General features: G+C 47.9%; 1 protein-coding gene across 2 annotated transcripts in view; it reads right to left on the minus strand.

The window, feature by feature from the left end:
* Positions 1-19428, minus strand: part of MAPK4 (mitogen-activated protein kinase 4) — a 151683-nt gene that overhangs the window by 34291 nt on the left and 97964 nt on the right. The window contains exon 2 of one of the 2 annotated variants that reach the window (XM_030292246.1): positions 17780-19215. In XM_030292246.1, the coding sequence (XP_030148106.1) occupies positions 17780-18325 (546 nt within the window). In that variant the 5' untranslated portion in view covers positions 18326-19215. Of the gene's footprint in view, positions 1-17779; positions 19394-19428 lie in introns of those variants that run through there. The other variant, XM_032595434.1, reaches the window with a different exon arrangement.

Consider the following 19428-nt stretch of genomic DNA (forward strand, 5'->3'; position numbering starts at 1 on the left):
GGGATGGGTGGTTCAGCCAGGCCTCCTGCCATCTGCAGCCCTGTACGGCTGCTCTGAGGACAGCGGGAGCTGCTCCAGCCCACGCCCGTGTGATGCTGAGGTTCTCTCCTCTTCCCCATCCACCCAAAGGAATGAAAGGAGTAAAGGGCTTCTTAGCTGCAATAACAGAAGCCACTCAATAGAGTTAAAGCAAAAAAGATGGGCTCCTCCAAAAGTACTGGATGCAGATGAGGGGTGAGGAGAGAGTCAAGCCCCCTAAGGACTGGAAACACTGACCAGAGAGCTCTCCAGTGATCAGACAGGCTCGCTCTCTCTCCACCCCTGACTCTCCATCTTTACTTGGCATCCTCTGTCTGCAAATGTGGACCCCTCTGGCTCAGCAGTTCTGTGTGCCCCCATCTTCTCCGCTCAGATAAGAGGAACCACCACGCCGGACCCACTTCCTGTTGGACAGCGTGGGAACATGGATGGTGAGTCTGTTGCTGAAGGGGGTCCAGAAAGAGAGGAGCAAATCCAACCATTGTTCTGTGGCTGAGCCCCAACCCCACGCAGCCCTGCATCCAGCCGCGCCAGGTTTCCAGCTCTTCTCAGAGAGGGAACTCTCCATCTGGGGCTGAAGGAATTGTGTGGGCAAACTCTGGGACTGTTAAAAATACCTAGTCTGTATGAGCTTCCCACCGACATATAAACTCCATGAAGGCAGGTCTTGAGTTTCAGTCGTGAATCCTCAGAATCTAGATCATAGCTGGCATTCAACTATTTGATTGACTAAGTATTTTTACTTTAAAACAGCTTTATTGAGGTATAAGTGACATACAACTGCACGTATTTAAAGTGTACAATTTTGGTATGTTTTGACAAACATATGCAACTGTGAAACCATCACCAATCAAAAAGCAATGAACACATGCGTCACCCCTAAAAGTTTCCCTGCCTTTTTGTAATTTCTCCCCATCCCTAGGCAACCACTAATCTATTTCCTATCCTAATGTAGATTCCTTTACATTTTTTAGAATTCTGTATCTAGGGAATCTTATAATATTTCATCATTCATTTATTCATTTTGGTCTGGCTTCTTTCACTCAGCAAAATTATTTTGAGATCCATCCATATTGTTGCAAATGGTTCATTCCCTGCTATTGCTAAATAGTAATTGCATTGTATGGATATACCACAGTTTGTTGATCTGAATGTTGATAGACACTTGGGTGGCTTCCAGTTCTTCCTCTATGAAAAAGAAAGCTGCTACAAACATTTGTACACAAGTTTTTTCATGGACATATACTTTCATTTCTTTTGGGTAAATATATAGAAGTGAAATGTCTGGATCATATGGTAGATGTAAATTTAACTTTTAAAGAAACTGCCAAATCATTTTTCAAAATGGCTGTAACATTGATTTTCAAATATTAAGCCACACTTGCATTCCTGAGATAAAACACGTTTGGTCAGTCTGTGTTTTTCTTTTTATATATTGTTAAATTCAATGTGCTAAAATTTCATCTAGACATTGTGCGTATATCTTAATAAGAGATATTAATCCGGTGTTTTCTTATAATTTTTGAGGAGGCGGGGGAGATCAGGCTTTGCTATCACCATAGTACTTAGAATGAGGTGGGAAGTAGTCCCTTCTCTCCAATTTTTTGAAAGAATTTGTAAAATTGGTATTATTTCTTCCCTAAATATTTGGTAGAATTCCCCTGTGAAGCTATTTTGGCCTGAAGTTTTCTTTGTGGAAATGTTTTTTTTTTTTTTTTTTTAATTTTTTTTTTTCTTCTTTCAACGTTTTTATTTATTTTTGGGACAGAGAGAGACAGAGCATGAACGGGGGAGGGGCAGAGAGAGAGGGAGACACAGAATCGGAAACAGGCTCCAGGCTCCGAGCCATCAGCCCAGAGCCCGACGCGGGGCTCGAACTCACGGACCGCGAGATCGTGACCTGGCTGAAGTCGGACGCTTAACCGACTGCGCCACCCAGGCGCCCCTGTGGAAATGTTTTTTAACTACAAATTCATTTTTTTAAATAGAGATAGGGATATTCAGATTATCTGCTTCTTAAAAATTTTTTTGAGGGGCGCCTGGGTGGCTCAGTCAGTTAAGCATCTGACTTCGGCTAAGGTCATGATCTTGCGGTTTGTGAGTTCGAGCCCCGCATTGGGCTCTGTGCTAACAGCCTGGAGCCTGAAGCCTGCTTCGGATTCTGTCTCCTTCTCTCTCTGCCCCTCCCCCACTTGTGCTCTGTCTCTGTCTCTGTCTCTCAAAAATAAATAAATGTAAAAAAAAGAAATTAAAAAAAAACCTTCAATAATCAGGATAGTGTTGTACTGACATAAGGAGAAACATGAGTAAAGCTAGACCTCTCTCTCACACCATCTACAGCAATGAATTCAAAATGGATCAAACACCCAAATGTAAGAGCTAAAACTATAAACTTTCACAACTCATAGGTGCACATCTTCATGAGCATGGATTAGACCCCAACTGTGAAAACAACAAAATAAAACATAAACTGGATATCATCAAAATTAAAAAAAAAAAAATTGTGCTTCAAAGGATACCACCAAAAAAGCAACAGATAACTCACAGAATAACAGAAATTTTTTTTGCAAGTTATTTATATGATAAGGGACTTATATCTAGAATATATAAAGAACTTTTACAGTCCTATAATAAAAAACCCAAATAACCCAAATAAAAATGGGTAAAGGATCTGAATGGTTTCCCAAAGAAGATCTACAAATGGCCAATAAGCACACGAAAAGATGCTCAACATCATTAGCCACCAGGGAAATGGACATCAAACCACAATGATGTACCATTTCATACCCACTAGGATGGCCAGGATAAAAACAAACAAACAAAACAGAAAATGAGAAGCGTTACTGAGGCTCTGGAGAAACTGAATGCTCATTGCTGGTAAGGATGTGAAATGGTGCCACCAGTTTGGAAAACATTCTGGTAGTTCCTCACACAGGACCATATGACTTAGTAATTCCACTCCTACGACTATATCCAAGAGAGATGGAAAGGCACGGAGAGATGGAAACAAAAGCTTGTACGTGATCGTTCACAGCAGCGTTATTCATGATACCCGAAAAGTAGAAACGATCCAAATGTCCATCAGCCGAGGAACAGATAAACACAATGTGTGTATCCACACGAAGGGATGCCATTTGGCAATAAAAAGAAATGAAGCAGTGATACGTGCTGTCACAGGAATGAAGCTTGAAAACATACTAAAAAGATGCCAGCCACAAAGGACCACCTATCACATGATTCTATTTATACGAAATGCCCAGAATAGGCAAGTCCATAAAGAAAAAAAAAAGGTAGATTTCTTGGTTGCCCAGGATTGGGGAAGGGAGGGATAGAGGCGCGAGGGGGCGATGACTCAGGGGCTGGGGTTTTTGGGGGGGTAATGAAGACATTTTAAAATTGATTCTGGTGATGGATGTACAACTCCATGAATATACTAAAAGCCAGTGAAATGTACATTAAAAAATTTTTTTTTAACGTTTTATCATTTATCTTTTGAGAGAAAGACAGTGCGTGAGCAGGAGAGGGGCAGAGAGAGAGGGAGACACAGAATCCGAAGCCGGCTGCAGGCTCTGAGCTGTCAGCACAGAGCCTGACGCGGGGCCCAAATCCACGAATGGCGAGATCATGACCTGAGCTGAAGTCGGATGCTTAACCGACTGAGCCACCCAGGCACCCTGTGAAACGTACATTTTAAACGGGTGAACTGTGTGGTATGTTGATTACGTCTTGATTAAGTTGTTTTGAAAAAAAAGAGTTTAAAGGCCAATATAAACCACTGTTGCGCTGAAAGGGTGCCCCAGCTGGTCGCCTCTTCCCAAGCAGATGCATGCTGGGGCAATGAGGCAGGCCTGGGGGCGCAGTTAGTCTCCAGTGGGGAGAGATGGAAGGAGAGGGTGGTGCAGGCATGTGGCCAGGGCAGCAGGTGGACATGGGAAGATGGGAGCCTGTGGGGAGCCCACGGGGAGAAGGAAGGGCCCAGGACACAGGGATGGCAATTTCCTGTCCGGGCCCCACCTTTGCTCATGGCAGGCCCCAGGGAACGTCATAAAACTGCTCTGTTCTCCAACTTTCTTCGTGGAGAAAGCAGAGGCAGGTGTTCCCCACTGCATGACTCTTCTGTCTTCTCATCACAGAAAGCACCCAGAAGTCCTTGAGTTCTGGAGCCGAGTCCAGGTGTATCGGCTGCTACCCGGGTCCCTGGGGGCAGCTCTGGTCCAGGCTCTGCTTCTTATTAGCAGTGGGTCTTTGATGAGCCCCAGCGGTCCCCTAGTCCTCATCTGTCAAGTGAGGAGAATAATTAACTTGACCTGCCTCCCTCAGGGGTTGGTATGAGGGTCCAGAATTATCACTGCTGGGAAAGAGCTCCTAGGGTGCATTGCTGTGAATTCCGGGAAAAATTTCAGGGTGAATACGATGATATTGATCTCACAGCTACAGGAGCCATGGGCTGTTCATGCTCTCTCGTTAGCATTTGCAAACTGGTTGGGGTCAGGGTTGAGGGCAGCTGGTGACCACAGAGCAACGCTAAACAAAAGGCCTATAGAGAACCACTAGGGAAATAGGAAACGGGAAAAATTCATCCCCAAGAAGATGAGTCCTGCCTTGCACAGCTGCTTCATTGAGCTCACTGCCAGGAGGACACGTGGCTTCTGCAGATGGTGGTGGCTCTGCATAGAAGCTAGCGCAATACAATGTTCATGACCATACCCTGGAGTCTCCCACACCCTGGAAACCTGCTGTCCGGGTCATCCGGGGACACAGGAGAGGCCAGCATGGTGCAGCACGCAGAACAAGGAATGGTCCCTCCTCTCCTGCTGCCTCAGACAATGAGGGGATCTCGTCAGGTGTGCGATGGACAGTAGAGGCAAACAGGACATCATGAAAGAGGAGAAGAAGCAAGAATAAGCGTTGGGGCAGCGGTGGGACAGAAGAAGCTCGTCTCTTCCCAAAACAGCTGTGCCAGGATGGGCCTCTGCTCTGCATGCCTGGATGTGGAGTTGCTGGCAGACATCTAAGTGAGCGGGGGGAAGGGTGGAGGGGTAGGCATGACAGGTGCTCATTCCCGGGATCCATTCTGAAGGGCCATCACTGACGTCTATATTGATCGGTTGGTCCCCACGCTTACCAGTCGTTAAATATTTTGAATATTTTGAATAGTGTATAACCTCGGTACCAGAATCAGTCTTTGGTTAAGTTGCCAAAGTGCCAACATTTAGTGGTCTGGTCTCCCAGGTTAAACACCCTCCTCCAAGTGCAGTGCTTCCTAATCAATCCATTCTGACAATTCATTCAACTGACTTCCCACTTTTCTTCACTCCTTCAACTTGTATCTTAGATGAGAGACTAAAACATGGTCAACTGCTTCAATAAAATTTACCACTGGGGCACCCGGTGGCTCAGTTGGTTAAGTGTCTGACTCCTGATTTGGCTCAGGTCATGATCTTGTGGTTTTGTGAGTTCGAGCCCTGAATCGGGCTCTGCACACTGACTGCTCCGAGCCAGCTTGGGATTCTCCCTCTCTCTGCCCCTCCTCCGCTTGTGCTCTCTCTGTCTCTCTCCAAATAAGTAAATAAACTTAAAAAAAAAAAATTTACTGTTAGTGGTAGAATTTCAGGTATCTGAGAACAAAGGAACTCCCTCATGATTAATAATCATAGTAAAAAAGAACTAATATTTACTGAGTACTTCCCAGACGCCTGACAGAGTGCTAAGCATTTCACACACAGCCCTGTGGGGCAGGGGACAGAGCCAGTCCGAGGTGGGTTAAGTAACTTGCTCTGGGTCACATGGTACCAGCAAGGAAGGTCATCCTGCTTCTTCGGGACCCGGCACTCCCAGAGGCGCCTGCCCCATGGTCCACACGGAGGACGGGCTGGCATCTGGGTGACGAGGTAAGACACATGCGACACACTGAACACTGGAGAACGGAACCCACAGAGGGTCAGCGGGCACATCCTCCTGGGTCAGATGCCCATGTGCCTGACCCTTCTCTCTCAGGGATGGAATAATTTCTACTCTTCGTGTAATAAACATGTTCTTGGTAAACGGACTCTGGCAACCAATTTCCCCAACCTCCCACCTAAACAGTTAACGGTGCTAAAACCATGCACATTCATGTTGTGTGTTTTGGGGGAACTAAAGAAAAATATATAGAAGGAGAAAGAAATCCCCTTCTTTTTACTTGTCTTGTCTAACCATTGTTAACGTTTTGGAGTTTTTACTTCTAGCCTATTTTTGTATGTCATTCTTTTCTCTGTGTTTTATACCGTTATGGTCACCATCTATACAATTCTGTGTCTTGCTTTTTAAACCTAATCATTATTACATAAACATTTTCTATGCTATTGTAAACTTCAAAAACACCATTGAAAATAGTTGTATCATGTTCTAGTTAGTGGATAAGCCATAGTTTACTTAACCATGCCCTAACCTCCGTGGTTTTAAGTTTAGATGTTCACGTATGAGTTTCTCTCTAAGTGAATTGGTGGTGTTTGCCCACATCTGATTTTTGTGCATCTAAGAATTAAAGTGTCACAGCTGGTCACAGAGCTTGCATTAGGCTTTTTTACTTTAGGAGGAGTTTAAAATTGTACTGAGGTGAAAGGAGAGGCTTCTGGGATGCCGGTGTGGCTCAGTGGGTTAAGCATCCAACTTTGGCTCAGGTCATGATCTCACGGTTCGTGAGTTCGAGCCTCGCGTTGGGCTCTGTGCTGACGGCTCAGAGCCTGGAGCCTGCTTCGGATTCTGTGTCTCCCTCTCTCTTTGCCCCTCCCTGGCTCATGCTCTCTCTCTCTGTGTCTCAAAAATAAATAAACTTTAAAAAAAAAGAAAAAAGAAAAAAAGAAATGAGAGGTTTCTGCAGACAATGTCCCTGAATCTCAACAAGGGACTTAGCTAAATCTCTTAGGACATCGTTGTGGACAATGAAGAAACAGATCAGATAACTATGCAATTATGTAAATTCACAACTGGTTGGACAGCTATATCCAAAGAATGCTGGCTTAGGGTCAGTGTCACCCTGGAGGGAGGAGGTGGCTAGTAGCCAGGAGTCTAAGTGTCTCACCTAATCTCTTTAACACATTTTAAAATCACTGATATGGGTGAAGTCCTAGAAGACTTCTGGGTTTACAAATTTATAAATTTAATTTAAAATTTATAAATTTAATTTAAAACTAAATTAAATTTATAAGTTTATAAATTATGAAGTTGTAAGGGATAAACTGATGCGATAAAACAAAGATCCAAAAAGATCTCATCAGGTTGGAATATCTGCCTAAAGCCAACAAGATGAAATCTATCAGGGATAAGGGTAAAGTCTTATATTTGGGTGACAAAAATCAACTATATATAAATGTAGAGAATACCGAGCTTAACTGAAGTCGGTTGGCTACAAGCTCAGTATGAGACAATAGTTGACATAGCTGCCCCAAAAAAACCCCACCGGCAGCACGGACAGTAAGTCATTTATGGAGCAGAGATGTCACACTCTCAGGGACTCGGCTAGCTAAATCACAAAGTATCTGTTCTGAAAGACACATTTTAAGAACGTGTATGACAAGTAGAAGGAGGTCAATGAAAAGATGAGGTAGTGTGAGCTCTGGCAACATTATCATCTAAACAGCCACAAGGCAGTGTAGCCCAGTGGGTACAGCATGGCCTCTGAAGCCAGGGGCTGGGCTTTGACACCCAACTCTGTCATTTACTAGCTGGTGACCTTGGACAAGTTACTCTCTGTGCTTCGATGTCTTCATCTATAAAATGGGGACAACAGCAGCACCTATCATCATCATCACTATTATTACTATTATTATTATTAGGCTGGTACAAGGACTAAATAGGATAAAACCTGTCGAGCACTTAGAACAGTTGCCTGGATATGATGATATGAAAACAAAGGGCTTCCAGGCTGCAGAGATTTAAAGGGGCAGGATGGATGACCTTTTCAAATATTTGAAAGCTGCACTGAGGAAGAGAAATCATGCTTCATTCTGAGAGGCTCTTGAAGGCCATACTCGATTCAGTGGAAAGGGAGGGACTTGGCTTCTTCATTAGTCAATAAGCATTTAATGTGCACGTATTTGGGGTCAGATACTACGCTAGGCGCTAGGAATACAGAGATGAATGAGATTCATATTCTTTCCTAAGGGCCCAGATGGGGAAGAGCCATATGAATAGAGAATCACAACAGGATGGGAATAACTGCTTTAGGCCTCTGGAGGGAGGTGTGATTAACTGTCCCCTGGGGAGCTGGGCAAAGCTTTGACGACGTGGGGCTGTTGAGCTGAGTCTGCAGGGATAGTAGGAGTTCGCGTGGGAGCAGAGGGAACAGTGTGTGGGACCAGAGCTGTCACCGAGTATGGGATTATCCAGTGAATGGTGACAAGTCGGTGATGTTACAGCACAAAGTGGGTGGGGTGGCAGGAGCTAGAGATAAGGCTCAAAGGAGTGTAATACTGATGGAGAAGGTCCGCCAAGAAAGATGGGATAATCCTAGCAGTCCTCCCCCTGAGCCTATTCTACACTGCTGTCTTCTCAACAGGCAACCAACAAAGGCTGATTTAAGAAATGACACTTAAGGGCACTTGGGCGGCATAGTCAGCTGTGTCCGACTTTGGCTCAGGTCATAATCTCACAGTTTGTGGGTCTGAGCCCCGCATCTGTGCTGACAGCTCAGAGCCTGGAGCCTGCTTCGGATTCTGTGTCTCCCTCTCTCTCTGCCCATCTCCCCTCACTCATACCCTGTCTCTCAAAAATAAATAAGCATTAAACAAATTTTTTTAATTGAAAAAAATAAACATTTAAAAAATAAAAAAAAAACAACAACACACTACACTTAGAAGAAAACCAAAAAGGATTTGACTCAATTTTCCAATCATTCTTCTGCAGTATAAAGACAGGAATAAGACAGTATCATGTCCGAGACATTTACACTCTGGGAGTACCCAAGTGGAGGGACAAGAACAAGGCCTGGGGCATCTGGGACCCTCCCCACCAGGCTGAAGATACCGTGTGAAAGGGAGTCCCTTACTGGCACATCCACTCAGGTATAAAGGGAAGGAGGAGCGCATTATTCAACACTTAGCCCCCAGGCTTTCTGCTTGATTCCATTGAATACCGTTCATTGAGCTAAGGATGTAGAGATAAGTAAGTCATCAACAGCTCCTTCAAGGTGTGCTTATGATCTTGCATTAAAGGATAATCAGTCACACAGAGCATTACATCATTAAATGTGAGGGCTGTCTGCTTCTGGCCACGAAGGCGTCACTGGTGCTGGATTTGCCCTCCTATCATAAGCAATGATAAAACCGGAAACACATAAATAGTAGATGTTTTCAGGCACTGGACAATGGGCTGAGCAGGATCCCTGAGAGAAGGGAAGAAACACATAAGGTGAACTTCATAGCTGCCCTGGCCCTCTGTCTGAGTAGATTTCCTAACCACAGCACAAGGAGGGAGGGTGAAGCGGATGTGGTTGTCCTCGTGACCTGGGGAGGGAGAAACTGGAGTCTGGGGGTGCCGAAGCATCTAGAGCTGGCAGGGAACTGGAGAGGAAGGAGCTTCAATAGGGTGGGAGCCCCAGGAGGTTGTTGTTGGTGGTGGTGGGGGTGGTCCTGCATGGACCTCTGGCTGATGGCTGTGCTGCACCTACCCAGGGCGAGACTCTGGCATGGGCTAGCAGAGAGCAGCTACCGTGGGTCCTAGAACAAACCAAGGACAGTAGAGGTTATAGAGACACTGGATCCATAGGAGTTCAGGTCTAGCCCGAGGGGAACACCAGGCATTCCAGTGAGACAACAGAAAGGCCAGGCCCCGGGAATAAGGACCGTGCTCTGGAATAAGGGTTATTCTATTCCTGCCCTATCAAACTCTCAAAGCCTAAAACCAAGCCTTAACAAAACTAAGGAGAAGCATCAGTAAATTAACTGCCTGCCAGAACTAAACCAAAAATCAGTGTTGAACTCATTAAAAGGAAGACAATATAATTCAGGATCCCTTTCAGAGTACCAATTGCACTGTCCACGAATAAGCAAAAATTACCAGAAATGGGGTGAAGAATGAAAATGTGACCCAAATTCAGGAGAAAAAAGGAGTCAATACAAAACAACCCTGAAATGTCCCAGGTTTGGAATTAGCAAAGACTTTAAAGCAGCTATTATAAATATTTCATGGATTTAAAGGAAAACATGATCTCAATGGATGAAGATGGGGAATCCCAGCACATAAATGGAAACTATAAAAAAAGGAGCCAAATGGAAATTCTAGAATGGAAAAGCACATTATCTAAAATGAAAAATTCACCAAATGAGCTTAATTACAAATTAGAGATGGTAGAAGAAAGGGTCAGTGAAGTTAAAGACAGAACCAGAGAACTTATGCATTCTTTAAAAAAGGACAGAAAAGGGGTGCCTGGGTGGCTCAGTCGGTTAAACATCTGACCCTTGACTTTGGCTCAGGTCATGATCTCACAGCTGAGTTTGAGCCCTGTGTTGGGCTCTGTGCTGACAGCTCAGAGCCTGGAGCCTGCTTCGGATTCTGCGTCTCTGTCTCTCTCTGCCCCTGCCCACCCCTCAAAAATAAATAAACATAAAAAAACCCAAAAAACAAAAAACAAAAATGAGGGCAAAGTTGTGGCACCCGGGTGGCTCAGTCGGTTGAGCATCCAAGCCTTGATTTCAGCTCAGGTCATGATCTCACGGTTTGTGGGATCGGACCCTGCATGGGGCTCTGCGCTAACAGTGCGGAGCCTGCCTGGGATTCTCTCTCTCTTCCCGTCTCTCTCTCTGCCCCTCCCCCGCTCAGGCTCACTCTCTCTTTCTCAAAATAAATAAATAATTTTTTTAAAAAATGAAAGCAAAATAAAGACACTTTCTAGATAAAGAATTTGTCACCAGCAAGCCTGTGCTACATGAAATACTAGCCCCTCTCCAGCACCACTGGAAGGAAGCAGACTTCAGCTGTGAGGTGAGCACCAAGTGAGGCAGTAGGCTGCTGTGGAAAATAAGGAGGCAGCTACTGATCCCTTTACACTTTTTTTTTTAAGTTTATTCATTTATTTTGAGAGAGAGAGGCAGAGTGCAAGCAGAGGAAGGGGAGAGAGAGAGGGAGAGGAAGAGAATCCCAAGGAGGCTCCAACCACGCTGTAAGCACAAAGCCAGATGCGGGGCTCGAACCCACAGACCGCGAGATCATGACCTGAGCTGAAATCGAGTCAGATGCTTAACCAACTGAGCCACCCAGGTTCCCCTGTTCCTTTGCACGTTTAATCAACAGCTCAGCCCAGTGAGAGACAGACCTACAGGCACATGAGACAGAGAGAGCTCTGAGATGGCAGTGAGCATGGCCGGTATGCACCCGTGCGGCTAGGCCAGCGGTAGAACAATGAAATACCTGTAAGCTGGTTGGGAGACAGGCACTGCTCCAGGCCCCTGATTCCCTCACTCATCACTTTGGCTTCACTCCCAGATACTCCTAGATCTCGCTATGATCTGGCAATAAAGGGTCAACTCCTGGCAAGCAGGGCACCTCCGGGACCCTGCCTTAGGCCTCTGGCCGGCTTCCTTTCCAATTAGTGGTGCCTGGGCCATGCCAGTTGTTAAAGATTTTTAATACCGCCCCTGGAGCTAAGTGGGGTTGCTTCCCAGGAAAGGAGGCCTGGGTATGAGCCTCTGGGAGTGGGCAGAAGAGGACCCCAGGAGGCCCAGGGACAGAGTGAAGACCAGCAAGTAGGGGTGGGGGGCTCAGTGGGCAGGGGAAGGGAGGCACTGAAAGCCAACAAAATTAGCTTTCCAAGTTGGCCTGAGTGTTCAGGGACACTTGACTCTCTAGTACTACCTCTGTTCTAATCCCCGAGGTCATGTTTTTCCCTTTTAAAAAGGGATATTTCATAGCCTTTTAAATAAATCTTTTCAGCTCCACTGATTTGGAATAACATGCTTAGCAGCTTAAGAACTTCTAGCTGGGCCTTCAGCAAGTTGTCCTCCGACAAGCCCATTTTCTCATGAAACGTTGGCCTCCCAGTATGGCCGGCCCTCTCCGGGGCCAGCACTGTGGACCCTAGGCCTATTGTGGGGTCCCGGGCAAGCCCTTCCTCACTCCCTACACGCAGGACCCACGCCTCATTCCCTACAGCTGCAATGGGGACATCATCCAAAATCTAAGCCCAGAGAACAAGTGGACACTCTCTTGATCAGCAGCAAAGACCCTATTTTAGGCACAGAAATGAGCATTCCTCCTCTGAGTTTCAGTTTCAAGGGAGTCATGCTTTAGGGGGGCTTTCTGTGTATTCTGCCCAGGCAGATGGGAAGGTTATATTGGCCTAGATAGACAAGAAGCCATCAAAGGAAGGCAGTGGCCAGGAGGTGGGGTTGATCAGCATGATTAAACCAGCATAAACACAGCCGACCGAAGCTTGGTGCAAAGCCTTTGCAAGCTGGCCGTGTGTGTTTGACATCACGCACCCTTCTGCCTCCTTTGGGACCTTGAACCACAAGCCTAAACAAACTACGGTAATCTGCTGAGCCTTCAATCACTCAGTCTCACTGAACTGTGAAACCAGTATCTGTTGTTGAATAACATCGAGGGAAGTAGCTTACACCAGAATGAAAAGGGCACGTTTTCTAAAATCATTGCCCATATCACCTAACTATTGTGTAAATCACACCTAAATAGAACCAACACTCCTTTTGGTGTTGATCCATGGTTCGTGTAGCTTTCTACCGAACGTGAGGGACGCTGGGCAGGTGGGCAGTTTCCAGAGTACTGTGATGGAGGCCGTAAAAGTCATCCTGCCTAAAACAATCTTCAAAATTCCCTGTCACAGTGCCTGATATCCTCACCATTAACAACCCCATTTACTTAAAGTATCTGCTTCAAATACAACCCCATCATCTAGGAGTTCTTAGCCTTCTTCCTAAGGGCTAAAGTTTGAGAATATGGCTGCGGGAACCAGCAAACTCATCAGGACCATCAGCTTTCTGTCCAGAGCCAAGCCATTCCGTGTCTTCAGATCAGTGGTTCTTGAGAGTTAAACCGGCACCAGAACCACCTGAAGGCTTGTTAAAACGCAGCTTGCCGGGCCCCACCCCGGGTTTCTGATTCGGTAGCTCTGAGATGGAACCAGAGACTTGGTATCGTTGACAAGCCCCCGGGTGAGGTCGATGCTCCGGTCCGGCACCCGCTTTGAGAATCCGTCGCTGTGCTATCAATTTGTAAGGCATCTCTACGAGATGTGTAGGCAAAGTGTGAACACGTTCTGATAGGGAATGGGGTATTAGGACAGAAGGCTCTGACACAGAAAGGGGCCGGGGCCCAAAGGCAGGCCAGCCTAACAGAAAACTCAAGACTTTCCCGAGTGATCCGCCAAAACACAGGAGCCACTGGCTGTCAAAATTCTGATGAGCCTCTTACTCTTGCTTTCTTTCCTGGGTATTTTCTGCCTACTGCCCCCCGAAAGGCAAGTCTGCTGGCCGTGCCCCGGCAACCCCAGCAAGGGGTGGCTCCTTTCCCTAGCCACGGGTGGCCCCTCCAGGACAAACCTGTGTTCACACAGCCCGTCTGGCTGTCCGCATGCTGCAGGCTCCCGGGGGCTCCAGACACTTCTTGGAATTTACACAGGATTCAGTGAAGTCTTAAACAACATTTGTTTTCCTCTTTGGAGATCATCTACTTCCTAATAGGATAAATTCAAAGTTAAACATGCTCTGACCCTTCAGCAGCCTCTTCTCGATACGAACAACAAGGAACTACTCAGCAGGCTGGCTGAGGAGGTGGGCAGAAAGGGATTCATAACAGGAGCGGAGGCTGGGAAGCCACCTTTCAGGTAGGGTCTCATGACTCCCCCTTTGGTCAGGTCAGGAGTTGGTTCCATATTTCAGTGCGGGGGAAACCAAGACCCGAGTGTCTGCGTGGTGTTATCATGGCATCTACTGGGCATATAGTTCTGTTAGTGATTTAGCTCTTCGTACATATGAAAGCACTCTGTTATCTTCCACTTTCATTTGACTCCAAGAAGAATCCTATGAAACAAGCAGAAAGGGAATGACCCTATTTGACAGAGAAGACAACAGAGAAGAGGCACAGAAAAGCCAGCGGGCGTGGAGGTGAAGTGTGTGCATTGGCCACTCATTGTGAGGTCTTGAGCGGGTCTCCTCCCCTTCCGAGGCCTCGGCTTTGTCAACTGTGAAATGAACGGGACGGACGAGGTGACCGCAAGGTCTTCGTACAGATCTCGTACTCAGGAATGAGCTGCACAGTGAAAGATTTGCCTGACGTCACACACATCAGTGAGGTGAGTAACAGTGACACAGGAGACACGTGCTCCCTGTGCCATCGAGAAAGCCATTAGAGCACCCCCACTGTCACCTGCTGTCATCTCCGTGCCAGTGTGGACTAACTGGGAACGCCAGCTGTCCTCTGGACCTGGCAAAGACTGAGACCCCCTAAGGGAGGAGGGGTAGGGGAGACCCAGCATGTTCCCTGACTGTGCCTTAAGCCCCAATGCTGCCAGCTGATCACTGGAGAGGAGAAGGCCATCTGGGTTGGCACCTCCTTTACCAGACAAACTCAGTGGACGCTTACCCCATGGCAGGCCCTGTGCTAGATGAGGGGGTGTGGAAGTGAAGGAGACTCACTGTCCACCCAGGAAGAAGTCACAGTGAGGACAGTGAGACCAGGTGCTGCACACTGCTGGGTGGGTTATGCTTAGCCAAGGGGCCCGAGTCCAGCTGCCAGTCAGATCACAAAGCCTGCCCCTGGCCCTGGGCTGAATCAGCCTGCAAAAAGGATGCCCTTTTATAACCCACACAAAGGCACTGGCTGTGGCCCAAATGAGCACAATCTTCTTCAAGGTGAGTGCAGGATGCACACTACTTCAGGAGGGGTCCAGATACACACGTCTGACCCCAACCAATCCTCTGGCTGGAAGAATTACGTGTTCTCTTTCTGAGAGTCAAACACTCTAACCACATGGAATCAATGAACCCAACTAGCTTCCTATCTGGAATGTGCTGGTAAATGCCTATTCTCCCATCTGTTTGAGACAGTCAACAAGATCAACGGGGCCATGTCTCAGGAGCAGCGATCGGACTCCCTGGGGAAAACAAGATGAACGCAACGCGCCCTCAAGAACCAAGGGGCTCTCAGCCAAGGGGAGCACAGAAGAGGCAAACACAATGACCCACAGGACAGAGCAGAGAATGCTAGATGCTAGAAGGTCCAGGTAATGGGATGGGGGAGAACTGACTTGGGAGTTCACAGGAAGGAAAGATGAATTCCCATCGAGGACCAGCAAGGCTTCATGAAGGAGATGGTGTGTGGAAAGGCCATGCATTGAGATGCGAGAAGGCCCACGTTCTAGAGCCCCTCCTGTCAGTCAGCCAAATAATCTCAAGACAGCCGTTGCTCCCCATTTTAAAATGGACCCTTTGCCCTAAGTGCCTCACAGCACTTTGAGGATTAAATGAGAACTGATTTAAATGCATATTAGGTAAATAAAAGCACCAAATATAAAGTTTTTGTCATCACCCGAAGAAGAATAAGGAGGAGACTAAAAGCCGACAGTGTATGAGGGAGAAGGGGTGAGGGGGACACCGGCCAAACGCAGGGCTCAAAACTGGCTCCAATGATTTTTTTTAACCACCCACAGCTAATTTTATTCAAGAGACTCTAAGGAGAATAAGTCAGAACATCTAAATTTCTTCGGCATCAGGAAAATGAAAAGTCCCAGCCAGAGCGGTGTCTGCCCATCCCTGGGGGACAGGAGCACAGTCACTTAGAGCTGGTGGCTGGTGAACGTGGGCCTGGGCCCGGTGTGCTCAGCAAACATTGCACAAATGGATGGGCTCCTTACTGCTTTCCAAGGGACTTTACATCCATGCTGTATTTTGATCTGTAACCACAAGCCAGTGGGGCGGAAGGCATATATTATCATCCCGTCAACAACAGGGGAACCAGGGCTCCCAGAGGAAAAGGGACTGTCCGTGTCCCTAGACAGCAGGTGTCAGAAGGGAGCCTGGACCCCTGCCTCCCTGCTTCCTCACACCCCACACCTAACAAGTGTTACTACAGCAGATCTTCACCCCCACAAATCACCTTCCCTGACGTTAGCAAAGGTCTTTTGCGTGCTGTTCAGAGCATGTTCCCTGGAATACATCACTTAATCAGACCCTTTCATCTAGGAAGGTCCTAGCTTTGCTCCCAAAGTACTGGTTTATTCCAATTCTGAAAGTGGTTTTGCGCATCCCAGAAACAAGTGTCATGGATTCTATGGGCCTTTTACCAAATAAGAATTGATTTAGGTTAAAACCTTCAGTTTGATTGTTTGGAGTCATTGCTTCTTAGAAGCAAGTGAAGGTACAAACAGCAAAGGGCATGAGGAAGGGCTTTGTTTCATTTTGTTTTTAACCGTGGATATTCTTGCCTACAAAGTCAGCTATCAGTTTTGACAGACGGCCTGGCAAAGGGGGACAGGGGGCAAGTTTGTGGTTAAGGTGACAATGAGGAACTAGAACCAGCTGGGCTGATTCGGGGTCTGAAATCTGGGCTGGAGCCCAAGTTCCAGAGGGTGAGGGTGGGACAGAGAGCCCTGCCTTCCCCCCCCCCCCCCCCCCCCGGACACCCTCTCACCGCACCTTCAGGACAGGTCAGTGCCTTTCTGGGAGTCTGTGACCTTCTGGCTGCCAGCAAATAAGGTGGCAAGGGAAAGCAGAGGAATGAGGCCTCAGGGAGAAAGCTGAAGCACGTTCCAGGTCAGAGCTACCCTCCCCTTTCGTGACCCACCTCAGCCCCTTGGCTGCTAACAGTTTACGGCACACCTACATCCTAGGGAGTGTTTTCATTCTAATAAAAATTCATGGTTCAAGGCTTCTGGCAGAAGGCTGGTAATCACACCCACCCCACAGCTCTGTTGAGGGATGTCTTGTGACATGTATTCAGCAGCTCCCCTAAAGCGGCAGGAACCAGGGGTAGGGGGAATACAACTTCAAAGGACTCCCAGCTCCTGAAGGAAGCAGTGGATTAGTTAAGAAGAGGCCCGGGGCCTTGAGAATGAGTGTCGATATCTCCATCAGTGTGGCTGGGTCAGCTATGTCTCTGCGGCTGGTGGAGACGTGGGGTCTCAGGACCGTCTAGACACCTGTAGCTTCAGTATGGCCCCGAGGGGCCAGGGCGTCATGGGACCTAGGAGAGCTGAGCCATTAGCTAGACAGTATATACTGAGGATTCGTTTATCGGGTAAACTGTTCGTGCCCTCTGTCCACGGAGAGAGAGAACGGGACACAGAGTGCGAAGAGGAAGCAAGCTGAACTGGAGCACGAGGCTGCTATGGTGAGGGGCCTCAGTGGGAGTCCTGAGCGGACAGGAGGGAGAGGTGCTATTAGGTGGATGGCAGGGATAAGAGGATGCTAGAGGCAAATTCACCAACCACACAGTTTTGAAGCCATAGAGTTTAGAGCTGGAAGAAATCTGAGAGATCATCTAGTCCAACCCTATCTTGTGCAGCTAGGAATTCTTGGTCACGGCCATGGGGCAGAGCCAAGACTGAGAACCAGGCCACCAGCCCCAGCCCCTGCTTGGCCAGCAACTGCTGTTCAGGCCAGTGATCTTTCTGGCATCCTCCAGCCCCTCCCAGGTACGGACTCTAGTCCCCTGATTCCAGCGGAGCTAGGAATACCCTTCTGAACAGCTGTGAGCACTCTGGAGGATTCTGTGGACCACCCATTTCTGCCATTCCAGCCAGACATACCTTGTGTGAATAATGCTGGTCAACGATCCTCGCCAACCCGAAATCCCCAATCTTGAGCACGAGGTCCTCCGTGCTAATGAAGATGTTGGCGGGCTTCAGGTCCCTGTGCAGCACGTTGGCGGAGTGGATGTACTTGAGCCCTCGGAGCAGCTGGTACATGAACAGCTTCGCGTGTTCCTCTGTCAGCGTGCCCTGCTCCAACAGGCGTGCCAGGTCGGTCTCCATGTACTCCTGGACAATGTAGGCCACGCTGAACTTGAACAGCTCGCCCTGCAGGTCAGTGCCCTTGGGCCCCAGCACCTCGTACACCTTCACGATGTTGTCATGGTCCAGGCGCCGGATGATCTTGATCTCCCGGAGCACATGCTTCATGCTGCGGGAGTCACTCAGGGTGACCTTCTTCACAGCCACCTTCCGGCAGGCCCTGCTGTCCACAGCTGACAGCACCAGCCCATTGACACCAAAACCCAGGGGTTGGAAGTCAACGAAGCGCCCACCAAGGTCATACCCATAGACACTGGCGATGCAGTCGCCCTTCTCGGCCATTGTTGGCTCAGTGGTCAGGGTCTGCCCGCGTGGTGAAGGGGCGGTCAAAATCGGCCAAGTCCCGGGTAGCGGCTTCCCCAGCACACCTCATTCTGTCAAGTCCCAAAGCCAAGGGATGCCTCTCCTTGTGCTGATGTCGCTGCCACCGGCTCCCTGGAGACAAGAGTGGCATATGTCCATGCTTGCTGAGCTATGGAAGGAGAAGGCTCAGAGGGTTTTCTTAACTTGCATTGGGAGGGCTGTCTGCCAACTCGTCTGTACCCTGAACTCTCCTCGAAGCTTAGAATGGCTCATCCTTTTTTAAAACGTAGCATCTTGGAAAGAAAAACCAGTCTCATCATCTATGTGGATGTAAAGTTTTCTACCATAATGGACCCCAAGGTAAAAAATGCAGAAACGCTCCCCTTCAAATCTTTTGTTGAAAGAGGTTCCTTCTGGCTGAAATGTACAGCTGTTAGTGAGCTGTGTTCCTTTACGATGGTCCAAAGCTCAGTTTTGTCACAGCCTCCTGCAGCTTGGTAACTATTGTGTCCTGAGCAGTATGAAGGGATCCCGGCAATGGATTCTGGAGGCTTCCAGGGGTTTCTTTTACCTCTGCCAGCTCCCTTTTCTACCAGCTCCTCCTAGGTTTCATAGCCCAAATCAGGCTGGTGAGCACTGGTGAAGAAAGCCGGAGGAACCCAACCACCTTTCTTGACCTCTACACCAAGTTACACCTCAAGTCCCAAATCCGAGGGGCACTCAGCTGCCACGCCAGGATCCTCCAGAGGCTTCCGAGGGGGCAGCATCCTCTGTCACCCCCTCATCCACGCCACCGTGAACAAGACTCTGTTCTGCTGGACTCAGAGAGGCTGCAGGAATGCGGCATCTTTCAGACCATGTCTCCTTTCCTGTCAAAGAAATAGCGTTGGGTAAATTTCCACACTCCAGCTTCCAACACCTTCCCACTTGTGTGTCCTTTGTTAACCAGCCCAAGTGTTATTTGATCTGTCCAGCCAGCTGAAACACTGCTTGCTCAGGGGATTCCAGGCTTTGCACTGCCCGGCCAGCCCTCCTGCTGTGGGCAGCGCTCCCCTGGAAGAGAGAGAAGATGGATTGATTTG

The sequence above is a fragment of the Lynx canadensis genome, chromosome D3 (assembly GCF_007474595.2).
Source record: "Lynx canadensis isolate LIC74 chromosome D3, mLynCan4.pri.v2, whole genome shotgun sequence".
NCBI classification, from domain to species: Eukaryota; Metazoa; Chordata; class Mammalia; order Carnivora; family Felidae; genus Lynx; species Lynx canadensis.